At 38.5% G+C, this 23,948-nt stretch overlaps 2 protein-coding genes across 2 annotated transcripts in view; both read right to left on the reverse strand.

Moving 5' to 3' along the window:
* Positions 1-9,713: 9,713 nt before the first annotated feature.
* LOC110464124 (variant surface antigen E-like) lies at positions 9,714-11,197 on the reverse strand. The gene is made up of 2 exons (XM_021519186.1): positions 11,143-11,197; positions 9,714-10,087 (listed from the first exon to the last, which is right to left on the reverse strand). Exons 1-2 carry the CDS (start codon positions 11,195-11,197, stop codon positions 9,714-9,716), a joined length of 429 nt encoding a protein of 142 aa, XP_021374861.1.
* Positions 11,198-12,291: 1,094 nt separating this feature from the next.
* The window catches only part of LOC110464113 (B-cell lymphoma/leukemia 11A-like), a 112,738-nt gene continuing 101,081 nt past the window's right edge, over positions 12,292-23,948 (reverse strand). The window contains exon 3 of the mRNA XM_021519176.1: positions 12,292-21,169. Coding sequence (XP_021374851.1) covers positions 18,738-21,169 — 2,432 coding nt within the window. The 3' untranslated portion in view covers positions 12,292-18,737. The remainder of the gene's footprint in view (positions 21,170-23,948) is intronic.

Consider the following 23,948-nt stretch of genomic DNA (forward strand, 5'->3'; position numbering starts at 1 on the left):
ACCTGTCTCGTGTTCGTGGCATGTTTGTAAGGAAAACAGAACGACACTAGATATCATAAAATATCGAGTATAACACAAATTCGTATTCCTTAACCAACACTAACAATCCCTTTGTAGTACGCGGTAAAATATTTATATTCCTTTTCATACAGGCGGTAGTAACCCCAACACGACAGATATTGATATGTGATTAATGAGAATCACCAATCGTCTTAAATTTCGAGTCTTTCACCTAAAATAATTTTCGTGCTGATTTTTTTTGCGAGAAGATTTCTATATAACACGATAATTATCAACACTGTTTATTATTCTCGCGTAACAGATAAAGATTAAAGGGTGCAAGGTAAGCGTATGAGTAAATCATAAAATATAACCAATGCTCTCCACATTACGTTACTCGCCTTAACTCTCAATACACATGTTTGTAATACAGTTACTTGGGTTTGAGATTTGTATTTTCGCGAATAATTCGATCGCAAATATTATGTCTAGCATATTTGAACAAGAGACAGCGACATTTGATAATTAATGGTCATAATTATCTAACTCGGGCCGGTTATTTTCATTTTTATAGACATACAGGTTTGTGAATAATTGTTAATTACTGTTTTAGTTTTGTTTAATCGATATTTTACCCAGGTCGATTAAACTTGTATTTACTGGTTTGTTAAAAGCCATTTAAGAACAGAAGTCTGCCCCAACGCTCCTATTACGGAAAGCTTTTGGTGTTAAGCATTTCGTGATGTCCTGGTTTGTCTTTTTTGTTTGTTTTAATTGACCAAAAGTAGGTCGCTTATGCACAAATGAAATTTGGCATTTGTATTTTCTCCTTTGTAAGCATCACGTTTGACTCAAATTAATAGGATTATCAAATTTTAATGAGGTACCATGTAACAGGGGATATAGGTCATAAAAGTGGGTCACTGATGAATTTTAGAAAACTTGCAAAATTGATATATTACTTCATATGATAAACTATTCACTGAATATTTTGATATTTGAATATTTTATTGCAGAGGAACACAATGTCTGATTTAACTGTTTTAGCTTATTATCATATATTTTCAAAAATTGGATAAAACATGGATGGTGCTCAGAGAAGGCTTGAATAAATTCACAGATGCCATGTTTATTATATATTAAGTGTATATGACGTAATATTTATTAAGTGTATATGACGTAATATTTATTAAGTGTATATGACGTGATATTTATTAAGCGTATATGACGTAATATTTATTAAGTGTATATGACGTAATATTTATTAAGTGTATATGACGTAATAAGCTCTTACATACGTAGTCGTATTTATTTATAATTTTTAAGAAATTAATTAACGAGAATGAGTTGACTATATCTACAAACAGTAATTGGGTCTGTCGAACATATTTCTCACCCTGTGTTCCATATGAACTCCGCACCGAAAAAGTCTTAATTTTCAATAGTGAATTAATCCTAAATTAGGTGTGACATAAATAGAAGTTATCCATGATGAGAACGCCCCCTCTAACCTTTTAAATGATAATATTAACTATCACGATAAATACATCTTTAAGATTTTGTTTGGTATTAAGAGAATTATCAATATCTACATAGTTTTGTAATTTGTTAGCAATCTGTTTTGTACAGACATGAGCATACATGTAAAAGCATGTTCCTGATGTTGATGTGCGACAAAAGGCATAATTAATGTTTTAACATAGGAATAACAATGTTACAGTGAAGATAGCAGGCAGACCAGGATATTAAAGAGGTATCTAATTGTCAACATAATTTGTTATAAATATAAAAAATATGCTATAAATGTAACATAAAACAGAAAACACCACAGAAATGATATGCATATGTATGATATTGATATATTTGTTGAAGACTATTTTTCCATGACCAAAATCAATAGTGATATGGTGCATGCTTTTTGTTTAATCTTAAAAACTAGGAGAGCTGTGTTCTTAATGCACTGAGAACCTACTTTGAAAATTGCTAAAATAAAAATAAAAAATGTCACAATTTCAACTGTGTGTCGGTGACCTACGGTAAACCGATTTGAAACATTATGATAGAAAATGAAAGAGAACATCTCTTAATAACTAACACCGAGATATGTTCATAACCGAACCTTGGGCATGTTCCATTCTCAGTGACACAGGTGCTCAATAAATAACTGTTAAATATACATGATCATGTTAGCTACAGTAGTTAAAAATTTAAACAAATCAGTAGATGTGTTCCGAGTGTCTAAGGAGTATTTGATCAAAGGATCTTCCGCATGCCCCAGGAGGGGGCAAATTTATAGAAGATACATATTAACAAATACATTGGATGTGTTCCGAATGGTTTACTAGTTCGGAAGGTTAAAGTTGTTATGGGAGAAATAGCTGCTAATCTTGCAAATGAAATCCTCGTAAATATGTGATTTTAAATATTATCTAGAAAACAAAGATTCGTGAAAAACAGTTTACTTATTTAAGATATTTTTGTGGACATGACGGAACACATTACGATTTGTGCCACTTCTGGGGCAGTAAACAATGACGACTCCGAGAGCACATATGTTCGACTCTATTTTGTTGTGGGGTAAATGATGTTTGTCAGGTCGTTTTAGTGTCATCTCATTGCCTTGGTTTTTTGTTACTTTGAATTTGGATTTCGTTTTCGGGCTTTGACGATATGGTGTTTATTATTTTCTATTTCACCTCCACGAAAGTAGCTTTATGCGCCAAATCGTTGATTCGGATATATATGCACAACGGATAAGGGGTGATTAGTATACAGGAGTTCCGTTTGGTTTCTTTTGTCTAAGATTATAATATCGATATGTTTCTGCATTCCACCAAAGCAAAACGAGTAAACATTTTTTCAATAACAAAAGTGTCTTAATAAATGGGTGAAGAACCACGCTGAGTACATTTGGAAGAAATTATATAAAGTAAGCAAAAATCTTAAGAACCTAAAATTTAATTTTCTTTAAACGTTCTTGAAATAAAAAAATATATTGATGAATCAACCAGTTTTAAAGTGAATCCAGGTTAAACATTTACACAAGTGGAGTTTCAAACTTTTCTCAACAAATCAGCAGAGTCGGTTTATTCCTCTCTTTGACATCTATGGTAGCCATTATGGTTCTGGGAATTCTATTTCCCTTGGTGGTTTATTCAGTGTCTTTCATCTATTTCGTAGATTTCTGCATTTTCTATATTTCGATGTTTGTATTGTGAATTGAGAAATAATTTATTAATTTTAATTAAACTTAATTGTCTGGAACGTCCTACCAAATCCTCTGCTTACAAATATGACATGATATTTTAACATTACATTTACTTCTTTTTAGAACAAAGTTATATGAGATAAATATAATTACCTTGAATATTAAACCAAAACTTCCTTTTTATTAGATCTGTTGACGTCATAGAATTGTTACTGTGGACTTCATACTCAAACCTATTCTATCCTGGCCAATCAGAACGTGTTATGTATGATGAATGCATGCGTCTGCTGACAAATCGTGAGTAGGCATCAGACAAATAAATACAACACACATTATCTATGTAACTTCAAGTGTCCACATGCTCACCAGAAAAGATATGAAACATAATTTAAATAAATCTTTCAAATTATACGTGTGATGGGTCCTAATGCTTTATTGCAGAGTTATGAAAACTTTAAAAGGCGCAGGTATCTTAATGAATCAGAGTGCGGCCCATTACCAGGGCAAGTCCGAAGTGAGGTTTTTGGGTTTTAGGGTTTTAGGGTAGTGTCGCGCTTTGATGTCAGGTAATCACATCAATCTATCGAGATACAGAAATACATGAACATACGGAAATGTATACAAAGTGCAGCCACACAGCCAAGATGTGTGTAGATAACACGAGGATGACAGAGGGTCAGGCTGCTACACACTGTCATTACAGATATTACAAACATAAGTGTGAATATGTAATGTAAAAGTTCTCCTACGTTATCGTCCTATCTGCCATGATCACAATGGACTTATATCATTACAGGTAGTCTGGTCAGCCACGTCTGGCTGAACAGCGTGGGATGTTATCTGGCTTCGTCATATTCAAATAAAAAAAAGTCTAATAACACGTGTTTGTAATACTAATTCGCTTAAGACTGTACATTATGCAAGGATTATCTGCAGAGAGAAAAAAGACATTATGATCTAATACTTCACAGTTATTTGAGTATTATCAATACATGTAATTCTGTGAAATTTTTAAAATTTAAAAGTCCAAATTTACATTTTAAGAAGAAATTAAAAACCCGATTATTTTGTGATTGGAACGATTTTGGGAAACGATGCATATCGTTATACTAAACACGCTTATTAACAGACGGGTAAGGTTAACAAGGAACAATGCGGCATAGCACATGCTTTATCAAACCTAGACCCCGGTATTAGACCGAGAACTTCAGCGCGAGGGCTAATATTGGTCGAGGGTTGATACATGTTCCGCATATTTAAAAGAAAAATGATAACATAAAAAATAAAACCTCCAATAATTTATAAGATCGAACAAACGGCCACTACAGATTTCTCAGGTCTATGAAAACATTTTGCTAGGAACAAAAGACTGACACTGATCATGACGTAGGGTCTCACTTCGTCTCCTGCATTACGTTCAGTATCTAATCCTACTGATACTGTGACATCTATACCGACATATCACCCAAGCTCTTATTTTTCTTTTGTCTATCCATGTTTAAGCTGCGTAAACTTGTGTCATTCGAAGAAAATATGACGTAAAAGTTGACGTATTTATAAAGCGCCGCCATTTTCCCCTTGTGATATATCGGCCCGGTAGATTTGAATGCTCGAAAGCGTTTGTTATCATCACCAGTTTTGCGCGTTTCAAGTATACAGAACATCTGTATAAAACATGAAATATATGATAAAAACATGTATATTATATGGTATCATTATTGTAACTGATTAACACAGCAATATAATGTTATAATATGTAACAAACGTAGAAAGAGTGATGTCCAAATGTAAATGAAAACAATGCCTGGAATAGTTTTGATTGGTTAAATATGAAAATGAAAGAATTATAGGGCACCTGGTATTAAGATTTATTATAGGAGACTTCGGAAACTAAAGTCATAAAGGAATGCATATCACAAATAAAAGTTAAAAAAATCATTAGGGCCTTGGGCAAAAAATAAAAATAAAAAATCCATAATTCTAGTCTTTTAATAATTTCAAATCACCGATTCAGGATTTTTTTTTATGTGGGTTGATAAAAAATACGGACCACGAGTAATAGAAACGTGATTTACAGCGAAGACGTCAGTGATATGAATATGTTGCTACTCAACGTAATCTGTATTCCACGTGCAGGACCATTAATTTGAATAGCCCGCGTTCATGTATATTTATGAATAGTGCAGCCCCCCGTAATTGACCGTGGAATATTATGATTTAGGGGTGGCTTTCATACATACTTATTGTATATTACAGCCGGTGAGACTCTTCCAAAACTTCAGTCAAGAGGGATTCAAAAAGTTACCATGCTAAAGTTCTCAAATCGATACTCAGGTCCATGAACGAAGAGAATGAAATCCGTGCTACCCGTTTGTAGAAACAAATTACAGCTTTTATAACATCAAAGCAAATTATCCTTTATTACCAACGTTTGTTGAGGAGATGTGTTTCTGCCCAAATGTTACAAATTTACAGCGCGAGACCACAGTTTAGGCAAACTTATTTTCTGCATAGCTAAGCAATAAAACATCACACTCACTAGCTAACAATGGTCGGCCTACATGGCATTTGTATCATCTTAAATTTAAATGAATGTTAGAGCTTTTCACAAAATAAAAAAATACACAGAATTGACATGGAGGCTGAACACTTATGATGCTTTTAAGAATCATTCACTTGAACAAGAAGTATTCTTCCTCGACACTTAAGCTTGCAGCGGTTACTCTAAATTCAAGACCAGTTTTGCCCATAATATTTTTTGTATTGAAACAATGTACTTTCGACCCGAGCTCCTGAACGCTGAGTTTGCAAGTGTTTTAACGACAATGTGTTACAGGTACTGAATGTGCTTTCGCCAATCATTCTTTATGCTCATGATTCTCTTTACATTTAAACGAAATTACATTTTGCTTCATCATGTATACTGCATTTCCATATCAGATTAAGAAAAGTATCATAATTTTCCAAAGCTAAACTTTCGTATTCACTTTCCTTGCTAAAATCTCAAAAATGTCAGTATTTTGGGAATTGTGACTTTTTAATTTTCCCGAATGTATTAATTTGCACCGTACTGTATTTGCCGTCATTATCACACCAGGTTTTCTAAATATTGTGTAAGCCGTCATCATCACACCAGGTTTTCTCAATATTGTGTAAGCCGTCATCATCACACCAGGTTTTCGCCGTACTGTGTTTGCCGTCATTATCACACCACACCAGGTTTTCTCAATATTGTGTAAGCCGTCATCACCACCCCAGGTTTTCGCCGTACTGTATTTGCCGTCATCATCCCACCAGGTTTTCGCCGTACTGTATTTGCCGTCATTATCCCCCCAGGTTTTCGCCGTACTGTGTTTGCCGTCATCACCCCCCCAGGTTTTCGCCGTACTGTATTTGCCGTCATCATCACCCCAGGTTTTCGCCGTACTGTGTTTGCCGTCATTATCACACCAGGTTTTTCGCCGTACTGTATTTGCCTTCATTATCACACCAGGTTTTCGCCGTACTGTATTTGCCGTCATCATCACACCAAGTTTTCGCCGTACTGTGTTTGCCGTAATTACCACACCAGGTTTTTCGCCGTACTGTATTTGCCGTCATTATCACACCAGGTTTTCGCCGTACTGTGTTTGCCGTCATCATCACACCAGATTTCGCCGTACTGTATTTGCAGTCATTATCACACCAGGTTTTCGCCGTACTGTATTTGCCGTCATTATCACACCAGGTTTTCGCCGTACTGTGTTTGCCGTCATCATCACACCAGGTTTTCGCCGTACTGTGTTTGCCGTAATTACCACACCATGTTTTCGCCGTACTGTATTTGCCTTCATTATCACACCAGGTTTTCGCCGTACTGTATTTGCCGTCATCATCACACCAGGTTTTCGCCGTACTGTGTTTGCCGTCATTAAAACACCAGGTTTTCGCCGTACTTTATTTGCAGTGATTATCACACCAGGTTTTCACCGTACTGTATTCGCCGTCATCGTCACACCAGGTTTTCGCCGTACTGTGTTTGCCGTCATCATCACACCACGTACTGTGTTTGCCGTGATCATCACACCAGGTTTTCGCCGTACTGTGTTTGCCGTCATTATCACAACAGGTTTTCGCCGTCATCATCACACCAGGTTTTCGCCGTACTGTGTTTGCCGTCATCATCACACCAGGTTTTCGCCGTACTGTGTTTGCCGTCATTATCACACCAGGTTTTCGCCGTACTGTTTTCGCCGTCATCATCACACCAGGTTTTCGCCGTACTGTATTTGCCGTCATCATCACTCCAGGTTTTCGCCGTCATCCTCACACCAGGTTCTCGCCGTACTGTATTTGCCGTCATTATCATACCAGGTTTTCGTCGTACTGTGTTTGCCGTCATCGTCACACCATGTTTTCGCCGTACTGTTTTCGCCGTCATCATCACACCTTTCGCCGTACTGTTTTCGCCGTCATCATCCCACCAGGTTTTCGCCGTCCTATGTTTGCTGTCATCATCACACCATGTTTTCGCAGTACTGTATTTGCCGTCATTATCATACCAGGTTTTCGTCGTACTGTATTTGCCATCATCATCTCTCAAGGTTTCGACGAACTTTATTTGCCGTCATTAGCACACCAGGTTTTCGCTGTACTGTATTTGCCGTCATCATCACTCCATGTTTTCGCCGTACTGTATTTTCCGTCGTTATCACACCAGGTTTTCGCCGTTTTTTGTTTGCTGTCATTACAACACCAGGTTTTCGCCGTACTTTGTTTTCCGTGATCATCACACCAGGTTTTCGCCCTACTGTGTTTGCCGTCATCATCGCACCATGTTTTCGCCGTACTGTTTTCGCCGTCATCATCACACCTTTCGCCGTACTGTTTTCGCCGTCATCATCCCACCAGGTTTTCGCCGTCCTATGTTTGCTGTCATCATCACACCATGTTTTCGCAGTACTGTATTTGCCGTCATTATCATACCAGGTTTTCGCCGTACTGTTTTAGCCGTCATCATCACACCAGGCTTTCGCCGTACTGTGTTTGCCGTCCTCATCACACCAGGTTTTCGCCCTACTGTGTTTGCCGTCATCATCACCCCAGGTTTTCGCCGTCATCATCACACCAGGTTTCGCCGAACTTTATTTGCCGTCATTATCACACCAGGTTTTCGCTGTACTGTATTTGCCGTCATCATCACACCAGGTTTTCGCCGTACTTTATTTTCCGTGATTACCACACCAGGTTTTCGCCGTACTGTATTTTCCGTCATTATCACACCAGGTTTTCGCCGTCATCATCACACCAGGTTTTCGCCGCACTGTGTTTGCCGTCATCATCACACCAGATTTCGCCGTACTGTATTTGCAGTCATCATCACACCAGGTTTTCGCGGTACTGTGTTTGCCGTCATCAAAAAACCAGGTTGTCGCCGTACTGTGTTTGCCGTCAATATCACACCAGGTTTTCGCCGTTCTTTATTTTCCGTGATTACCACCCCAGGTTTTCGCCGTACTGTATTTGCCATCATCATCACACCAGTTTTCGCCGAACTTTATTTGCCGTCATTATCACACCAGTTTTTCGCCGTACTGTGTTTGCCGTCATCATCACACCAGGTTTTCGCCGTTTTTTGTTTGCTGTCATTACAACACCAGGTTTTCGCCGTACTGTATTTGCCGTCATTATCACAACAGGTTTTCGCCGTACTGTGTTTGCCGTCATTATCACACCAGGTTTTCGCCTTACTGTATTTGCCGTCATTATCACACCAGGTTTACCAGGTTTTCGCCGTACTGTATTTGCCGTCATCATCATACCAGTTTTTCGCCGTACTGTGTTTGCCGTCATCATCGTACTGTATTTGCCGTCATTATCACACCAGGATTTCGCCGTACTGTGTTTGCCGTCATCATCACGCCAGGTTTTCGCCGTACTGTGTTTGCCGTCATTATCCCACCAGGTTTTCGCCGTACTGTATTTGCCGTCATCATCATACCAGTTTTTCGCCGTACTGTGTTTGCCGTCATCATCACACCAGGTTTTCGCCGTACTTTGTTTGCCGTCATCATCACACCAGGTTTTCGCCTTACTGTATTTGCCGTCATTATCACACCAGGTTTTCGCCATACTGTATTTGCCGTCATCATCACACCAGGTTTTTGCCGAACTTTATTTGCCGTCATTATCACACCAGGTTTTCGCCGTACTGTATTTGCCGTCATCATCACACCAGGTTTTCGCCGTACTTTATTTGCCGTCAATACCACACCAGGTTTTCGCCGTACTGTATTTGCCGTCATCATCACACCAGGTTTTCGCCGTCATCATCACACCAGGTTTTCGCCGTTCTTTGTTTGCCGTCATCATCATACCAGTTTTTCGCCGTACTGTGTTTGCCGTCATCATCACACCAGTTTTTCGCCGTACTGTGTTTGCCGTCATTATCACACCAGGTTTTCGCCGTACTGTGTTTGCCGTCATCATCACACCAGGTTTTCGCCGTTCTTTGTTTGCTGTCATTTCAACACCAGGTTTTCGCCGTACTGTGTTTGCCGTCATCATCACACCAGCTTATCGCCGTACTGTGTTTGCCGTCATCATCACACCAGCTTATCGCCGTACTGTGTTTGCCGTCATGATCACACCAGGTTTTCGCCGTACTGGGTTTGCCGTCATCATCACACCAGTTTTTCGCCGTACTGTGTTTGCCGTCATCATCACACCAGGTTTTCGCCGTACTGTGTTTGCCGTCATTATCACACCAGGTTATCGCCGTACGGTGTTTGCCGTCATCATCACACCAGGTTTTCGCCGTACTGTGTTTGCCGTCATCATCACACCAGGATGCTACACTTGGTGTTTTTACACTTTTGACCCAAGTTCGACTGATGAGTTCTGACCAGATAAACTGTTCGCAATATTCATTAGATACTTATTTTGTTTGGCTTTTTATCGACCAAGTAAACATTCAAACGTGTGCTTTCTTACTTCTGATTTTTTTCGATTATTTGACGTCACAAGGGTTGTAACTCTGTTGGTGGACTAAAATATTCCGAGGTTGGCCGCAACCGTGTAGCTGGGATTATTCTGTTACGACTTACGTGAAATACCAGTTTTAAATTATATTATCTGCTGTAGTAATAAGTTTTACATTTGTAACGTTATAGAGTGTATAGGTGCCTTCCCCTTTCCTGTATTTGTATATACGTTGCGGGAACATCAGATATGATATTTCAGTTTTTTGGATTTTGATGTTCCGGTAGATACTTTACTTTGTATGGCTTTCTGTGTTGATTTACTAAATTTTAAACAAATACTTGATCACACCGATATTGATGTATCACAGTTTATTCCGCATTCAAGATCTTGTTCTAATTGTTATGATTTCCGTGGCTGACGGACAAACTTTCAACACAGGATTTCTAGAGATACAAGTTGAAGACTATAATCAAAATCAATAGTCGCCATCAAAATCTCACTGAAAAATAGGCAAATTCCTTGTGTGAAATGAAGGTCAATGTTTTTGATCATTTTCATTTTTGTGTCATATAGTTTCTTATCACTACATCAGTTCTCGCTCTTTTATTGACATGAAATGTCTTGGATTTGACCTAAGTTTACTAGCGTATGTCGTCGATGAAGTAAAAGACGGTGCTTAACCTTCCGGAACACCTGGTCTTGTTAGCATTGCACTTTTTCAAGGGTGTTCGTGTTTTGTTCTTTTTCGCCATATTGTCATCTAGTTACGGTTCTGTTGACATTAACGTAACCTTTTATTGACTATTTTTTCCCCACGTTATCTCGAAAAATCTTGTTTCGCAAACGCTTTTCTTTCTTTTTATTCTGGCGTCTCCTACCATGGTTCCCTGTTGGTCTTTCTGCTTGAATGTTGATTCTAATTCATAATTTAACGTTCTGGTAAATTATTTTGTCTTTGTGTATTGACAAACCACCGGTGGTGACATTGCTGTAGGCATTTCCTCCGCCGTGTGTGGCACCCGTCATGATTTCTGTTAAATCCACGCATTACTGTCCATCACCATCTGTATAAGTTACATGTAGTATAAATATCAAATAAAGTCAGAAAATGATTTTTTTTTTTATCACGACAGTGACATTTCTTCACAGTAGGCTGAAATACCTTTTTTGGAATTCCCGACAAGGTCATGTGTAACATGACGCAGTTATATAGAACCCCCACATACGGAGGGTAGCGAACCACTGCGACATATAAATACACGCCAGGGAAGCGGGTATACGCAACATTTATTCCTTTCGTTGATATCTCGATGACCTTATTTCGCCTGAAGCTCCAATGTTGCACGCCCGTTTGGATACTCATACCAGACCTCGAGGTCAGTATCATAGCGATATTGTTTTCGTATTTTTGTTTAGTTCATTTTAATAAGATCGTTAACATCACGTCAGTCTATTGGTACGGTAGGTACAGAAGATTAATTTATTGTTAATATCATCACAAGTCAAACCGTCGACTTCAGATTCAGGACAACAATACATGTCAAAGTATTTCTCTAGTACTTCCAAGCAAGTATACAGCCCGACGCTCCTTGATCAGTCAACTTTCTGCAGAAGTGCACCGACTACATTACCGTATCATGCCGATATTTCGTTACAGGGCGTGTTCGCGTGTTATTACCAATACGTACAGTTCTTTCGCCCAACCGCGATATGTTTAAAGTATAAATATTTTTTCAATAAACAGAAATATAATCAGCTAACACATTTTCATGTTCTAGCTTTATAGTTACAAAATGTCCACGATTATTGCTATTGTCATCAATCAGAATTCAACACCGAGAAAAACGAAAACATTTCATATGTAGAAACTATCGTTGATCATTTCGATAGTATAGATCCAAAATTGTATATTTAAATTAAAGGTCAAAACACGAAATGTGTGTGTATGTGTTTCAGTAGAAGGTAGGCTAAGTCTTTAATCACGAGTCCGAATGTCAGGTGTCGGGTATATCCAGTTCAGTATTTCAATCATCAGAGGTAAAATATAATTCTCCTCGACTATAAATACGTGGTATTGCCTCTGGAGAGACATGTGAATGAAACAATGAACAAGAACAGGAGAAACTTTAAAGAAATGTTTATTAAACTTTACATGTACTTTGTACTGTCATACAGACATCCACGTCATAAATACACCAAGCGTTATTTCAACTAAATTTCAGGTACATTAAATGTACATTATCTCCATAGTAACGGGGACAGAATAACGGAACCTGTACATTATCTCCATAGTAACGGGGACAGAATAAGGAACCCAGGACACAAAAGGCACAGACAATTCTCAAAGGAACAGAGGAAATAAAAATGCGTACAGTTGATTTCTCAATAATGCAGGACAAAATCATAAAGAGAAAGGGAAAACGATTTTTCTTCTATAACTAGGTAGCATATATAAATCAAAACCGATATATTGTTCGATTCGAAACCTCTAACCACGGCAGTTTCATAAACATTATTTCCACTGTTATTTTATTTAATGTAAAATCTAGTAGTAAAATCACAGCGATGAAATTTGTCGCTACTAAATGAGACAAAAAAAAAAATCAAAAATCGAACACGTTTTCCAAAAAACATGAGATAAAATAAATAATAAAACTTGTCTTCCGTGATTTGTGAGGGCGAGAGGTAACCCTCCACCACGTCACTATGGCACTGTGTACTGACCAGGGTCACTTAAAACAGACAGATTTCAACTAAAATGATGGATTTGTTTTGTTTTTAATGATACCTAAACTAGCACTTTGAAGACAAAATATCATGAAAAAATAGCACTTTTCACCGGGTTAAACGCTACTATAGAACTGTGTTAACGACGACGACAGAGTGTGTCTTTACAGGTCATTGTTTACAGTTAACGATGACGACAGAGTGTGTCTTTAAGGGTCATTGTTTACAGTTAGCAACAGCTATGCGTGAACTCTTGCACAGCAATACATAGAATCAGCTCAAACGGGTGGGTGCATTATTAGTGGTCGGGCCTTCAGCCAGACCTAATCGTGTATATTATATTTTCTCATCCTTAAAAAGGGTCGAACATACATGAAAAAAACAAACATTATCTTAAAATCAATACTATAACTATATGGCGATGTGACAATGACATGAATGTCATATATGGCACATTTATACATGGCACAGGACACGTAAATAATATTGCTTGTTTAAAACGTAAACATATGGCACAAATGTGGGGATGGCAAAGTTCCCGTCTGTGTCCAGTGACAGACACCCTTAGTTCTGATGGTTTATAGTAGAGTAGAATACATATATCCTCGCTTTTATCCTTATAATTTATCTGTTTAATTCAACAGAAATTTCCGGATTAAACGCGCGCAGGGCCTATGGATTTATGAGAACATGACTTATCTGAATGGCTGCTATCAGTAGATAATCTCAAGACACACACTGCCGTCTTCACAAATTGTTTAAGGTATAGCATAACTGAAACCAGTCATCATATACGTTCAAAAAATGACAAAATGAACAGAGGAATGAAAATAACAACATAATCATAATAAATGAGGACTCGACCCTGGCCAGTATTAAAACAAGCTAGCACTTTTCATGATAATTAAAATGTATTAGATATTGTTCCACCCAATAATTACTTTTATAATAATATGATGCACCAAATTTATAATTATAAAAAAAGTCTGGTGTACAAACAGTAGTATTACGTCTCCATTTCAACAAGATTTTGTTAATATAAAAAAAAATCTTCATAAAATTGTAGTTTTGTGAACTCCAGTGTAATTCTGACTCCAATATGGCACTCAGTGGCGAAGCTTGCCAAGATACACAGGCGGCTGAAAGACCAGTTAAACATAACCCAAACGTAGATATCTAGAACAGTAATATCATACACAAACCATCTAATTTACACCCTAGGACCACACATACAAGGGGAAACTAGTTCATCCCAAACATTTACATGGATTTTCATATTAAAATACTGAAAATCTGCTTTTGTGAATTCCATCTACTTTCTTTTAAAAAAATAAGTATTATTTTAAAAAGAAATGATATTGGGTTTGTCCCGCTGCTGTTTAAACCACTTTATAGTTATCATTTACAATACTGGTGAAAATCCTCCACCATCCACCCATGAAATATTTAAAAGCTAAGTATAAAGGTTGCCATATGCTGATTTTTTTTAAAAAAATGTAACAGATAACAAGATTGATACGATCTGAAGATTGTCAATGGGGTATCCCTTTCACACTCAATGAATTACTTGGCAACTTTCACATAACATTTTGATGATAAGGTTTGAGGGATCTTCTGGCTATCAACCGAAACAGTGACCCTCCTCAACATTGACACCTCCTATGGAAGTGCAGACTTGAGTAACAAAATGTCGCCAATGACCTCCTTGATTTAACTTCAACAAGTCAAGATCAATGACAGCAACTTCATTACAGCATCTGTTACACAAAATAACTAAAACATAATTATAAAATATTTTCAAATATGTCCTATATGACCGTTAAAGATAAACAAAATAAGTTCTTACTGTTAAAATGAATTTCACAAAAGCAGTTCTCGCCTGATGTATTAAGGGAAAGCTGAGATGTGACATGAGATGGAATGAACTTATTGGAAAGTGAAATCCAGAATCCACCGTGAGCTTTCCCCATCATTTCTCTGTTGGTGCCAGTCTATCTACCTAATTATAGAGTTGGCCCCCCTAACACTGAAAAATGAGGAGGAAAGTAGGAGTTGGCTGATCCACTTCTTTACAATGTGTTAAGAGAAGTGCCTCTAAATCCCCAGTTCTCTCTTCGTGTGATTGATAACAATAATTATATGAAAACCATCCTAAGTTTTATCTACAAGTGTCCCCTATGTTACAAAATAAAAAAAATTGTTTGCAGAAAAAATGTGCAACTTCCATTTATAACAATAGACATACATTGGGCACCTAAATCACGAACCACAAAGAGGCTTGGCGGTAGTAGACTAACGCTATACTTACACTCGAGGGTATGGGTAAAGAGCATAGAAATCACCAATATAATAATTAATTATGTTACAAAGAAGAAGACGAAGAAGAAAAAAAAGTTAAAATTCTTGCTAATAATTCCTGCCTTGTACATTCCACTGTCTAAACACGAATTTCATCTAAGTGGATTAAACTTTAAGTGAACTTGAAGCAGGCTTTTAGCGTCCCAGCTTAGAGCTTTGCCAATAATTCTAGTGCACAATATATACATTTTATTGCACACTACTCCTTAACATATCTTGATGCCCATGGATTTAGACTGCCGGGAAACAGTGTTACAAAGTTGCAAAGGATCTTCTCCCTATCCCACGATTCGTACTTGATGATACATGCTAAAACATTCACTGTGGAACAACCACCATACCGCTTGACCAGTGGTCAAGCGACCACGACGACGTCCAGTTTGTAGATCCGTAGTACTGAGGAGTCAGTCTCCAGCATCAGCTGTCCTTGGAGTCCTACCATTATATAGTACTCTCCAAGTGTAGCACGCTTGTCAGACACTTTCCGCGGTAGCTGTCCATCATAATCTCTGCATTCTAACAGGAAACTTGATGCCAAATCTTTTAAAACTTGTGTTTATTAGTTGTACAAATGGAGGGTTTATCAATAAATAAGAATTCTGCTTGGCAAAAATCTTGAATAGGCACTGATAGAAAAGAAGCGCCTGCAGAATGCGCACTTTTTCCCTAGGACGCTGCATCTTGCTGCTTGCTGCTGCTGTTGCTGCCTCTGGTGTAATTTTAACACATCTTCATCATAACGAATAGACCCTCTGAGCATGCTTCAAAAGTCTTCGTGCATATTATTCTTTAATATAGTTTTAAACACTTCCATTTCTAATTATTTTACAAAAAAAATGAACTCAAAAACATGGTAGTAATATGCCTCTTCTCTCTTGAAGGGAGAAAAAGCTAGAATTATAATAACTCCTTAACAGTTGTATTTCTATCTCCAACATGTGAAATCACAATTGAGCTGATGTAGTTCTGCCTCCGGATTTTTGAAAGCCCTTGGCATAAAGGATAGCATTATTCACTATTGTAACAATATGGCACCACTACCAGACATCTCCCTATACATTTTATGTAAACTACACCTACTAGTACTACTATCTTAATAAGGTTCAAGAAACAGACCCTTCCATACTGTCGACACAACAGTAGCACACAGATACACAAATAAACAACCCTTAATACATACAAGGACAAAGGCCAGAACATATAGTTCCTGGACTAAACAAAAACGATAGTATTATGACACTGACTTTCTGTGTGTATTGTATTAATGTCAAGCTTCCAAATTTATAGTCAATTTGACTTCCAACTGAAATTTGAAATAAAGAATTAATAATTAATTTCTTTGAAATTCTTCACAAATTATTCACAATTGTCAAACTGAAATCTTGGAAACTCAATTTTCATTGCCATTTAAATTTGCTTCTATGAAGCTAACAAACTTCGTAATCTCAAAATATATGCTTTTAAAGCCATGTCCGTTGTGCTTCTATACAAGAAAAATAAACCATTTACAGATATAGATACGGAGACACATGCATGAGAATAGACAAGCACCTGTAATGAAATAGAATGAAAACTTCGTGGGACAGTCGCCGCCGTTCAGGGCGCTCACCACTCACTGTATTATATATCCTATTATCTACTCAGAGGGAAAAATTGATAATAAAAATTTACACCAATGTATGAAACATTGCAATGATATTAGACAGTACTCATGCACTTACAATCAACATGCACCAAACTACATAACATCATATTCTTCACAATTACATATTTAAAAGAATTTGATTACCTGGATGAAGTATATTTTTTGCCATTTTCAAAAATGGCAGAAACACAGGTAGAAACGAAATAAAACATTACTGCGTAGAGATGAATGCGTTAAATTCTGAACGGAACTAATTATGGCAACACTGAAAAAACATTCATTGCAATATTGAATTAAAAGCAGATTTGAAGGTAGTAGCATATTCTAAAACAAAATGATACGGAAAGCGTCAATAATATAATGATAATGATAAAAATTTAAAGAGTCGTACTTGTAAATGTGATAACAATAATCATTTTGTACAAGAAAGATGATTTGTTGGGAAAAACTAATAAATACCTGATATTAAACTCTTTGCATCATATTATCTATAGTTAGATAACAACAATCAATTCTTTAAGAAAAATGTAACAAATGTCCATCCCTGATGCGGTAACGAAACACCCTGTGGATACAGAATCTAGGAAAAGGTTAACAATTCAATACTAACTACAGTTAACTTGTAATTACCAAAGTATTGTACAAACATCTCTGGCCCCGAGTCCTCAACAAAAACTAGAACTGAGTTCATACATCAGATCTAAAAAAAATCATTTACGAAAGTCTACTGGCTGTTTTCTTTATTCTCTTGTGTATGACATTCAAGAAAAAGTCTATAAACCCTGAACACTACCAGTTCTTTGGGAGACTCACTGAACAATATCCCACGGCTTTATTTTGTATTTTAGACCGTTGTCTAGAAAGGAAATCTTTGTAATAAGGAGCATACATTCAAAATGTATTTGATGGCAAATATGAATTTTGTTGAAAAAATTTAAGGTTAAGCTTCGGGAAAGTTATATAAAAAACCTCAGGGCCAGATTTCATAAAAAAAGCCACCAGCTATTCCTGTTCTGGCCTAGCACACATGTAAGCTAATGGAGCTTAGGCAAATAAATAACCATCGGATATAAAACTTCTGATTTTAGTGCAGATCATAAAATCAAAATTTACTTTAAAAAAATCCAGCTTTAAAAAAATTATTATTCAATTGTAAACAAATGTGTATATCAAATTGATATTGTCCAAAACAGGTACTGTATCATAAACAAAGAAATTTTGCCGGCAAAAGTGTGCGGTATTTACACTCCACATTTAACAACAAAAAGAAAAAAAAAAGATTTTTCTTCTTCTTCAAAAACTGAGTGTCCAACAGGTTTCAAATGACAATCTAAAATCAACTATGTGCAAAATAAGTTTACAGGTGGTGTGTATATAACACACTGATAATGGTCAGCATTGGCTAACAAGGATGAAAACATGATAAACGGTTTGACCATTTACATGTGCTTTGAGAAATGATTAAAAGTCAATATTCAAAATACATATTCATAAACAGATCCACCGGTAGTGTAAAAACACTGTCATTAAAAGTAGCGTACGTCCAACGTAAGCGCCTTCACACTTATCAATGAACAAGAACAATAGGATGAATAAAACTAAGCAAATCTCGCTACTAGTGAGTATTTGTGCCATTAAAAAACAGGGGAAAAAACCTCAAGGTGCACGAGTTACACCGTGCTTATGTTTCAACAAATCATTCAAAGACCCACAAATTGATTCTATAGTTACAATATACAATATGCCATACAACAGAATCTTAAAAAGTCAGTCCATATAATGACATATTTAAAAAAAGTCACTGACAGAATTTGCCATTGAGCAATAGATTTTCAGTCAAAGATTGGGTGTGCTAGAGCTATTTTTGTCTAGACTGGTGTCCTGTAGAATTCCAGGAGCACAGTTCAGGGGAACATTAGCACTGCTTCTGTCCATACTGGACTCCTGTAGAATGCCCGGTTGACAGTTCAGGGTCGGAGTGGTAGCGTTACTTGATGTAGAATCCGAGTCGGTTTCCCGTATGAGCCCGGGTGTTCTGTTCTCCACACATTTCCTCATGTGTTTCTCCAGTGTACTAGGAACAGAAAACGGCATCAAGCAGAACTTACATTTGTAGACATCCTTCCCTATACGCCCGTGTGTTTTCATATGCCTTGTTAGCTTGCTAGATTGAGCACAAGCATAGTTACAGAGAATACATTTATATGGCTTCTCACCGGTGTGAGACCTGCGATGAACCGTGAGATTGCTGCAGTTCTTGAAGATCTTGCCACAAAACTCACAGGTATCATTTCTGGTCCGATCCTTCCTCATATGAGCAGCATCCCCTGAAACGGGAGTACTGGGCCCTGCTTTCGGTGGGGTCTGTGCATTGAAAGATTTCATGGCACTCTCCGGGGTTGAAGGACTGTAGCCATTATGGTTTGGACCTGCACAGTCAAACTGCATCCCTGGAAGAGAAAGATGATAGAAATCTTGAGGGGGTGGGGCTGGGAACCCCATGGAGCCCCACAGGGAGTAGATATGATGGTTCTCCATGTTATTTGTAGGGAAAGAGCTGGGGTCTATAGGCTCGTTCTTGATCCTCTTGCAGCATGGCGCCTCAGAATCTGAATCAGAAGACGACTTTTTGAGACTGTCCTCCTTCATGTCATCTTGGCTGCTATTGCTGCTGTTGTTGCTGCAGTTCTCCGATGTCTGTTCCTCTTGTCCCCCAACAGGAGAAGTAACCCGCTCTGCCATGGCTTGCTTGAAAGCTTCGTTGTATGCTGGGAAATTTGTCAAACCTGTATTCTTCATGACCTCTGACAGGAGACTGGTTTTGTCTGTGTAAGGACTAGCACGCTCTGGTTCCTTCGGATGCTCCTGGTGGCCTGGACTGCATGCTGGTTCTAATAACCTTGCTGCTAGCTCACTGGACTTGGGAGAGGAATTGATCTCTAACTTTTTTGGCGGATTGAATCCATCCTTGAAGCCATCTTTGAAGTTGTCCTTGAAGCCATTTTTATAGGCTTCCTCCTCCATTCCAAGACCTATTTCTTCTTCCTCTTCCATCTCTTCTTCATTCTCTTCTTCCTCCTCCTCTTCCTCATCATCTTCATCATCCATAAAACGCTTACTTGAATCTGGGGTGCTGCTGCCTGAGGCTAAACTTCCATCATTGGACATGTTTGATGCATTCGACATTGACAATGGAGATTTGTTCATATGCGTTTTCATGTGTCGTTTGAGCTTGCTCTGTTGTGTACAGGCATGTGGACAAAGAGGGCATTTGAACGGCTTTTCGCCAGTATGAGACCTTCTGTGAACAATCAAATTGCTCTGAAAGCGAAATGATTTACCACAGAATTCACAGGACTTGAGCTTCGCTGGAGGGGTGATACTGCCAGATCCGTGCTGTGGCTTCTCCATATCAGAGGATAGGGAGCTCGGAGGAGTCACGGGGGGAAAGGTGGTCGGTGACGGACCTGGCTGGGAAAAAGGAGGTGTCTGCTTCCTTACTGGCGATGGCGATCCTGAAGTTGATGATGCTAGCTGCCTAAGCCGTTGTGAGTAATATGATTCTAGTTGATTATCAATTCCTACAGGTGATTGCCTTGGCCGTTCAAACAGATTCGGAAATGGTGGTGATGGACCACCATCAAACATAGGTGGGAAGCCTACAAATGACCTCTGTAAAGAGGGATCGATGGGGAAATCCAACCCGAGATTAGGGGGCCGACAGAACGGCAACCCTGGTGACAATGGTGGTGGTCGATCAAATGGAAATTTGAACAAAAAGGGAGAAGAATGTGGCGACGGATGAGGTGGCAGTAGATGATGGCCGCCATCTTGAAGCAGATGGCTGCCACTGTCCGCGCTTCCTACGGAGCTAGCTGAGGGAGGTGTTCGATGTGGGTCGTGGGACTGACACAAGAGAGGGGTGTCACGTTGCTCGTCTCGTTGTTTTGGTTGATGCTGAGGTGCTTGCTGTTGCTGGGGAAGATGGGATGTCTGCTGACTCCTGTGGTTACTAGGACTCGAATTATGCTTGTCATGATGTCGGTGCTCACGGTGATCGCGATGCTCCCGGCTGTGATCATGCTGTATATGGTCACGCTGATTTCGTTCGTCACGTTCTTTTTTATGCGGTTGCTCGGGGTATTTCTGCTGCTTGTCCAGAGAAGTCGTGTAGATGCGCATGCCGTGTTCCTTCTGAGCATGTTGTAGAAGTGACCAGGCCGAGCCAAAGGTCGACCTGCACGAATCGCACACAAACTTGGAGGGTTCTGAAAGTACACAAAGGTCAACAAACTGTTAGATATTGAAGTAACAATCTCTCCATCATAAACAATAAACCAATCCATTCCTCTGTTCATACTATCTCTCTCTCTCTCTTACATGAAATTGTCCAAGAGTGACCTTTCCTCATAGCCCTAAGCCGTTATTTACTTACCTTGTATCCAGAATCATCAGTCCAATCACAACACTGACAACCTTGAGACACCGAGGAAAACATTCCAATAATTTGATGAGGTTTGCACCAAAGACAGGTTTGTGCACATCAGCATCATTGATTTTTGCTGGCCGGAGATGATTTCATACTCGTAATTGCAATTATTGGAGCTCCCAGAGGAAGATTAATTCTTACATACATGATCAGTGTAAAACCAGTGGACCATTCCATATCAGGGCATGGGTAAGTTAAGGGTGTATCCTATGAGTTCTGAACGCCCTGGACCTACAGTTTAATACAGGAGAATAGGTCAATATTGACCTCAATATACACTACATTGACAAAATGTTGGAATTGACATCAAGCAGAGAAAAACTACAAAAATAATGGCATAGTTTGCAAAAGGACAGATAATATTTTGCCTAAATATTTTACTGTCAATTCCTAAAACTTCCCTTTACATTGCTTTACCACAGAAAATAATCGACTTTAAAAAGAGGTTAAAAACATGGAACTATAGTTAAATTTAAAACCAAATTTGATTTTTTTTTATTTGTGTTCAGATCAGGTTTTAAAATTTAAAATGTTTCATATATTACACGAACTTCTAAATAATTATGTGGCTTTATTATTTTACAATTCCCAATAGATGGACAATCTCCGACATCCCACAATACTGTACCTTTACTCTACCACACCTTAAGAGCTTATCCTGTGAAAAGGTTAGCGTAAAACACCCCGTCTTCTTTTGTCAATTTATCCTATTGTGTATACCTATATATTTCTTTGCCCCATATATATTTATACACACACACACACACATAAACAAGGTCTTCACTTTTACAACAGACACTCCATGTACTCGATTTGTTGTATTAAAACATGTTTTGTAAGTTTCTAAGACGGGCCAAAAGAAAAGTCAACACTTCCAACCTCATTCTAGAATCAGACTGGGATCATTATTAAATGGAAGATCTCGAGTAGTAAAACACGAGGGGAACGTTTTATTTGTATGGGTAGGACGGTGCAGTGTACAGCAGGGTGCACCTGTTCCTGTCCTTGAAATCTCATCTGGCCCAGCATAAAGACGGGACCACAGGGTCACCTCACCATAAATCCCTCCAGGACCTAATATGGTAACCATGTGTAGCCAGGCCCTTTCATTGGATAGCTAGCATTGTTAGACAACTTGTATGTAAACTACCCACGTCAATAATTACCTCTATTATGTCAGTAGCCAGGCTGACCAACTTCTCTCCATATTTGAACTTTTTTTATATACCACATCGAAATGTCAGACAATGAGTGGAAAATGAGTCGGTTGACACAACGGTATATATATAGGTTTTATGGGCCTGGGTGTTGTTGATGAGTCTGGGGGACAGGAAAAATAGGGACAACACTAGTCATTACATTGAGTGTGGGACAGGACTTTACAGTAACTACGGGCCAGGGACAGGCCACGGAAACCAACAGTAACTACGGGCCAGGGATACCAACAGTAAGGCTGAGATCAAGCTGGCATATCCAGCCTGACCTTGTATGGTGCAGGGTTGTAGAAATTCAATACTACTTGTTTGTACTGTGGCAGGACTGGGCAAATACTGGCCCTGGGTATAGTGTTATGTCACTCCATGACAGCCCACATGCTTTTTAAATATTTTAGACAATATGCATTTATGTCCTGAATCAATATGGGTCTGGCGTTTTTTTACCTGTATAGATTATTATAGTGGTAGTAAATGTGTGTCTGAGTGTTGACCAGACAATGGGGGAGGGGGTCGCAGTGGGGACCGTCCCGCATACAGGTAACCACTTAACCTGTCTAAACTAAGGATTGCTTTACACCTGCAGTATAAGTATACCTGACAGGTGATATCTCTCCACACAGTTTCGCAACAAATAATTTTATTTACACAATAATATACCATATGGTAGGATTTGGACCATTAACGGCAAGGCCGACACTTGCTATACCTGTACAGTGCATTATTGAGGTGAAGTTGATGGGACCTCATTAGTGCTTTAGTTCCCTGTCACGCCCCTCCTGTCCCAAGACTGGAGCGTGACCAAAACCCAGACAAAACATAATGCTCTCGCTATTCTGGGCGATGTATATTTTACATATTGTTTGAATTTAAAATAAGTGTCAGTGCAGACTATTGACTGATGGTTCAGTGATCGATGTGTCTGCTAGTAAAAGGTAGACAGGTGACAACTCCTGTGACATTCCCCGACCCTGCCGACCCACTCGCAAAATGGACATGGGTTGTGGGTTACCTTATACCACCACCCTCGCGAGGCGCATGCACACATACCCACACATACCCGGTACCCAGTTTCTGCCACAGAATGACCCATAGTATCTCTAGTAGAGTTATTCTGTGTGCGTTGTCACGGATCCATAGATCTGGAACTTCAACACTTCAGATGAAGCCGTATACAATCAATCCAGAGTCATACTGCTGCAGATAGTTTTAATATACAAGCATAATTAGGGAGACAAACCACGGAACATCTTTTATTGGTTGGCAGGGACAGATATTTTTGACAGTTTAATTATGTTATTCCATGGCCAGTGGTATATTAATATTTCATGTGTTCTGCCTCCG

The sequence above is a fragment of the Mizuhopecten yessoensis genome, unplaced genomic scaffold (assembly GCF_002113885.1).
Source record: "Mizuhopecten yessoensis strain PY_sf001 unplaced genomic scaffold, ASM211388v2 scaffold1527, whole genome shotgun sequence".
Taxonomy (NCBI): domain Eukaryota; kingdom Metazoa; phylum Mollusca; class Bivalvia; order Pectinida; family Pectinidae; genus Mizuhopecten; species Mizuhopecten yessoensis.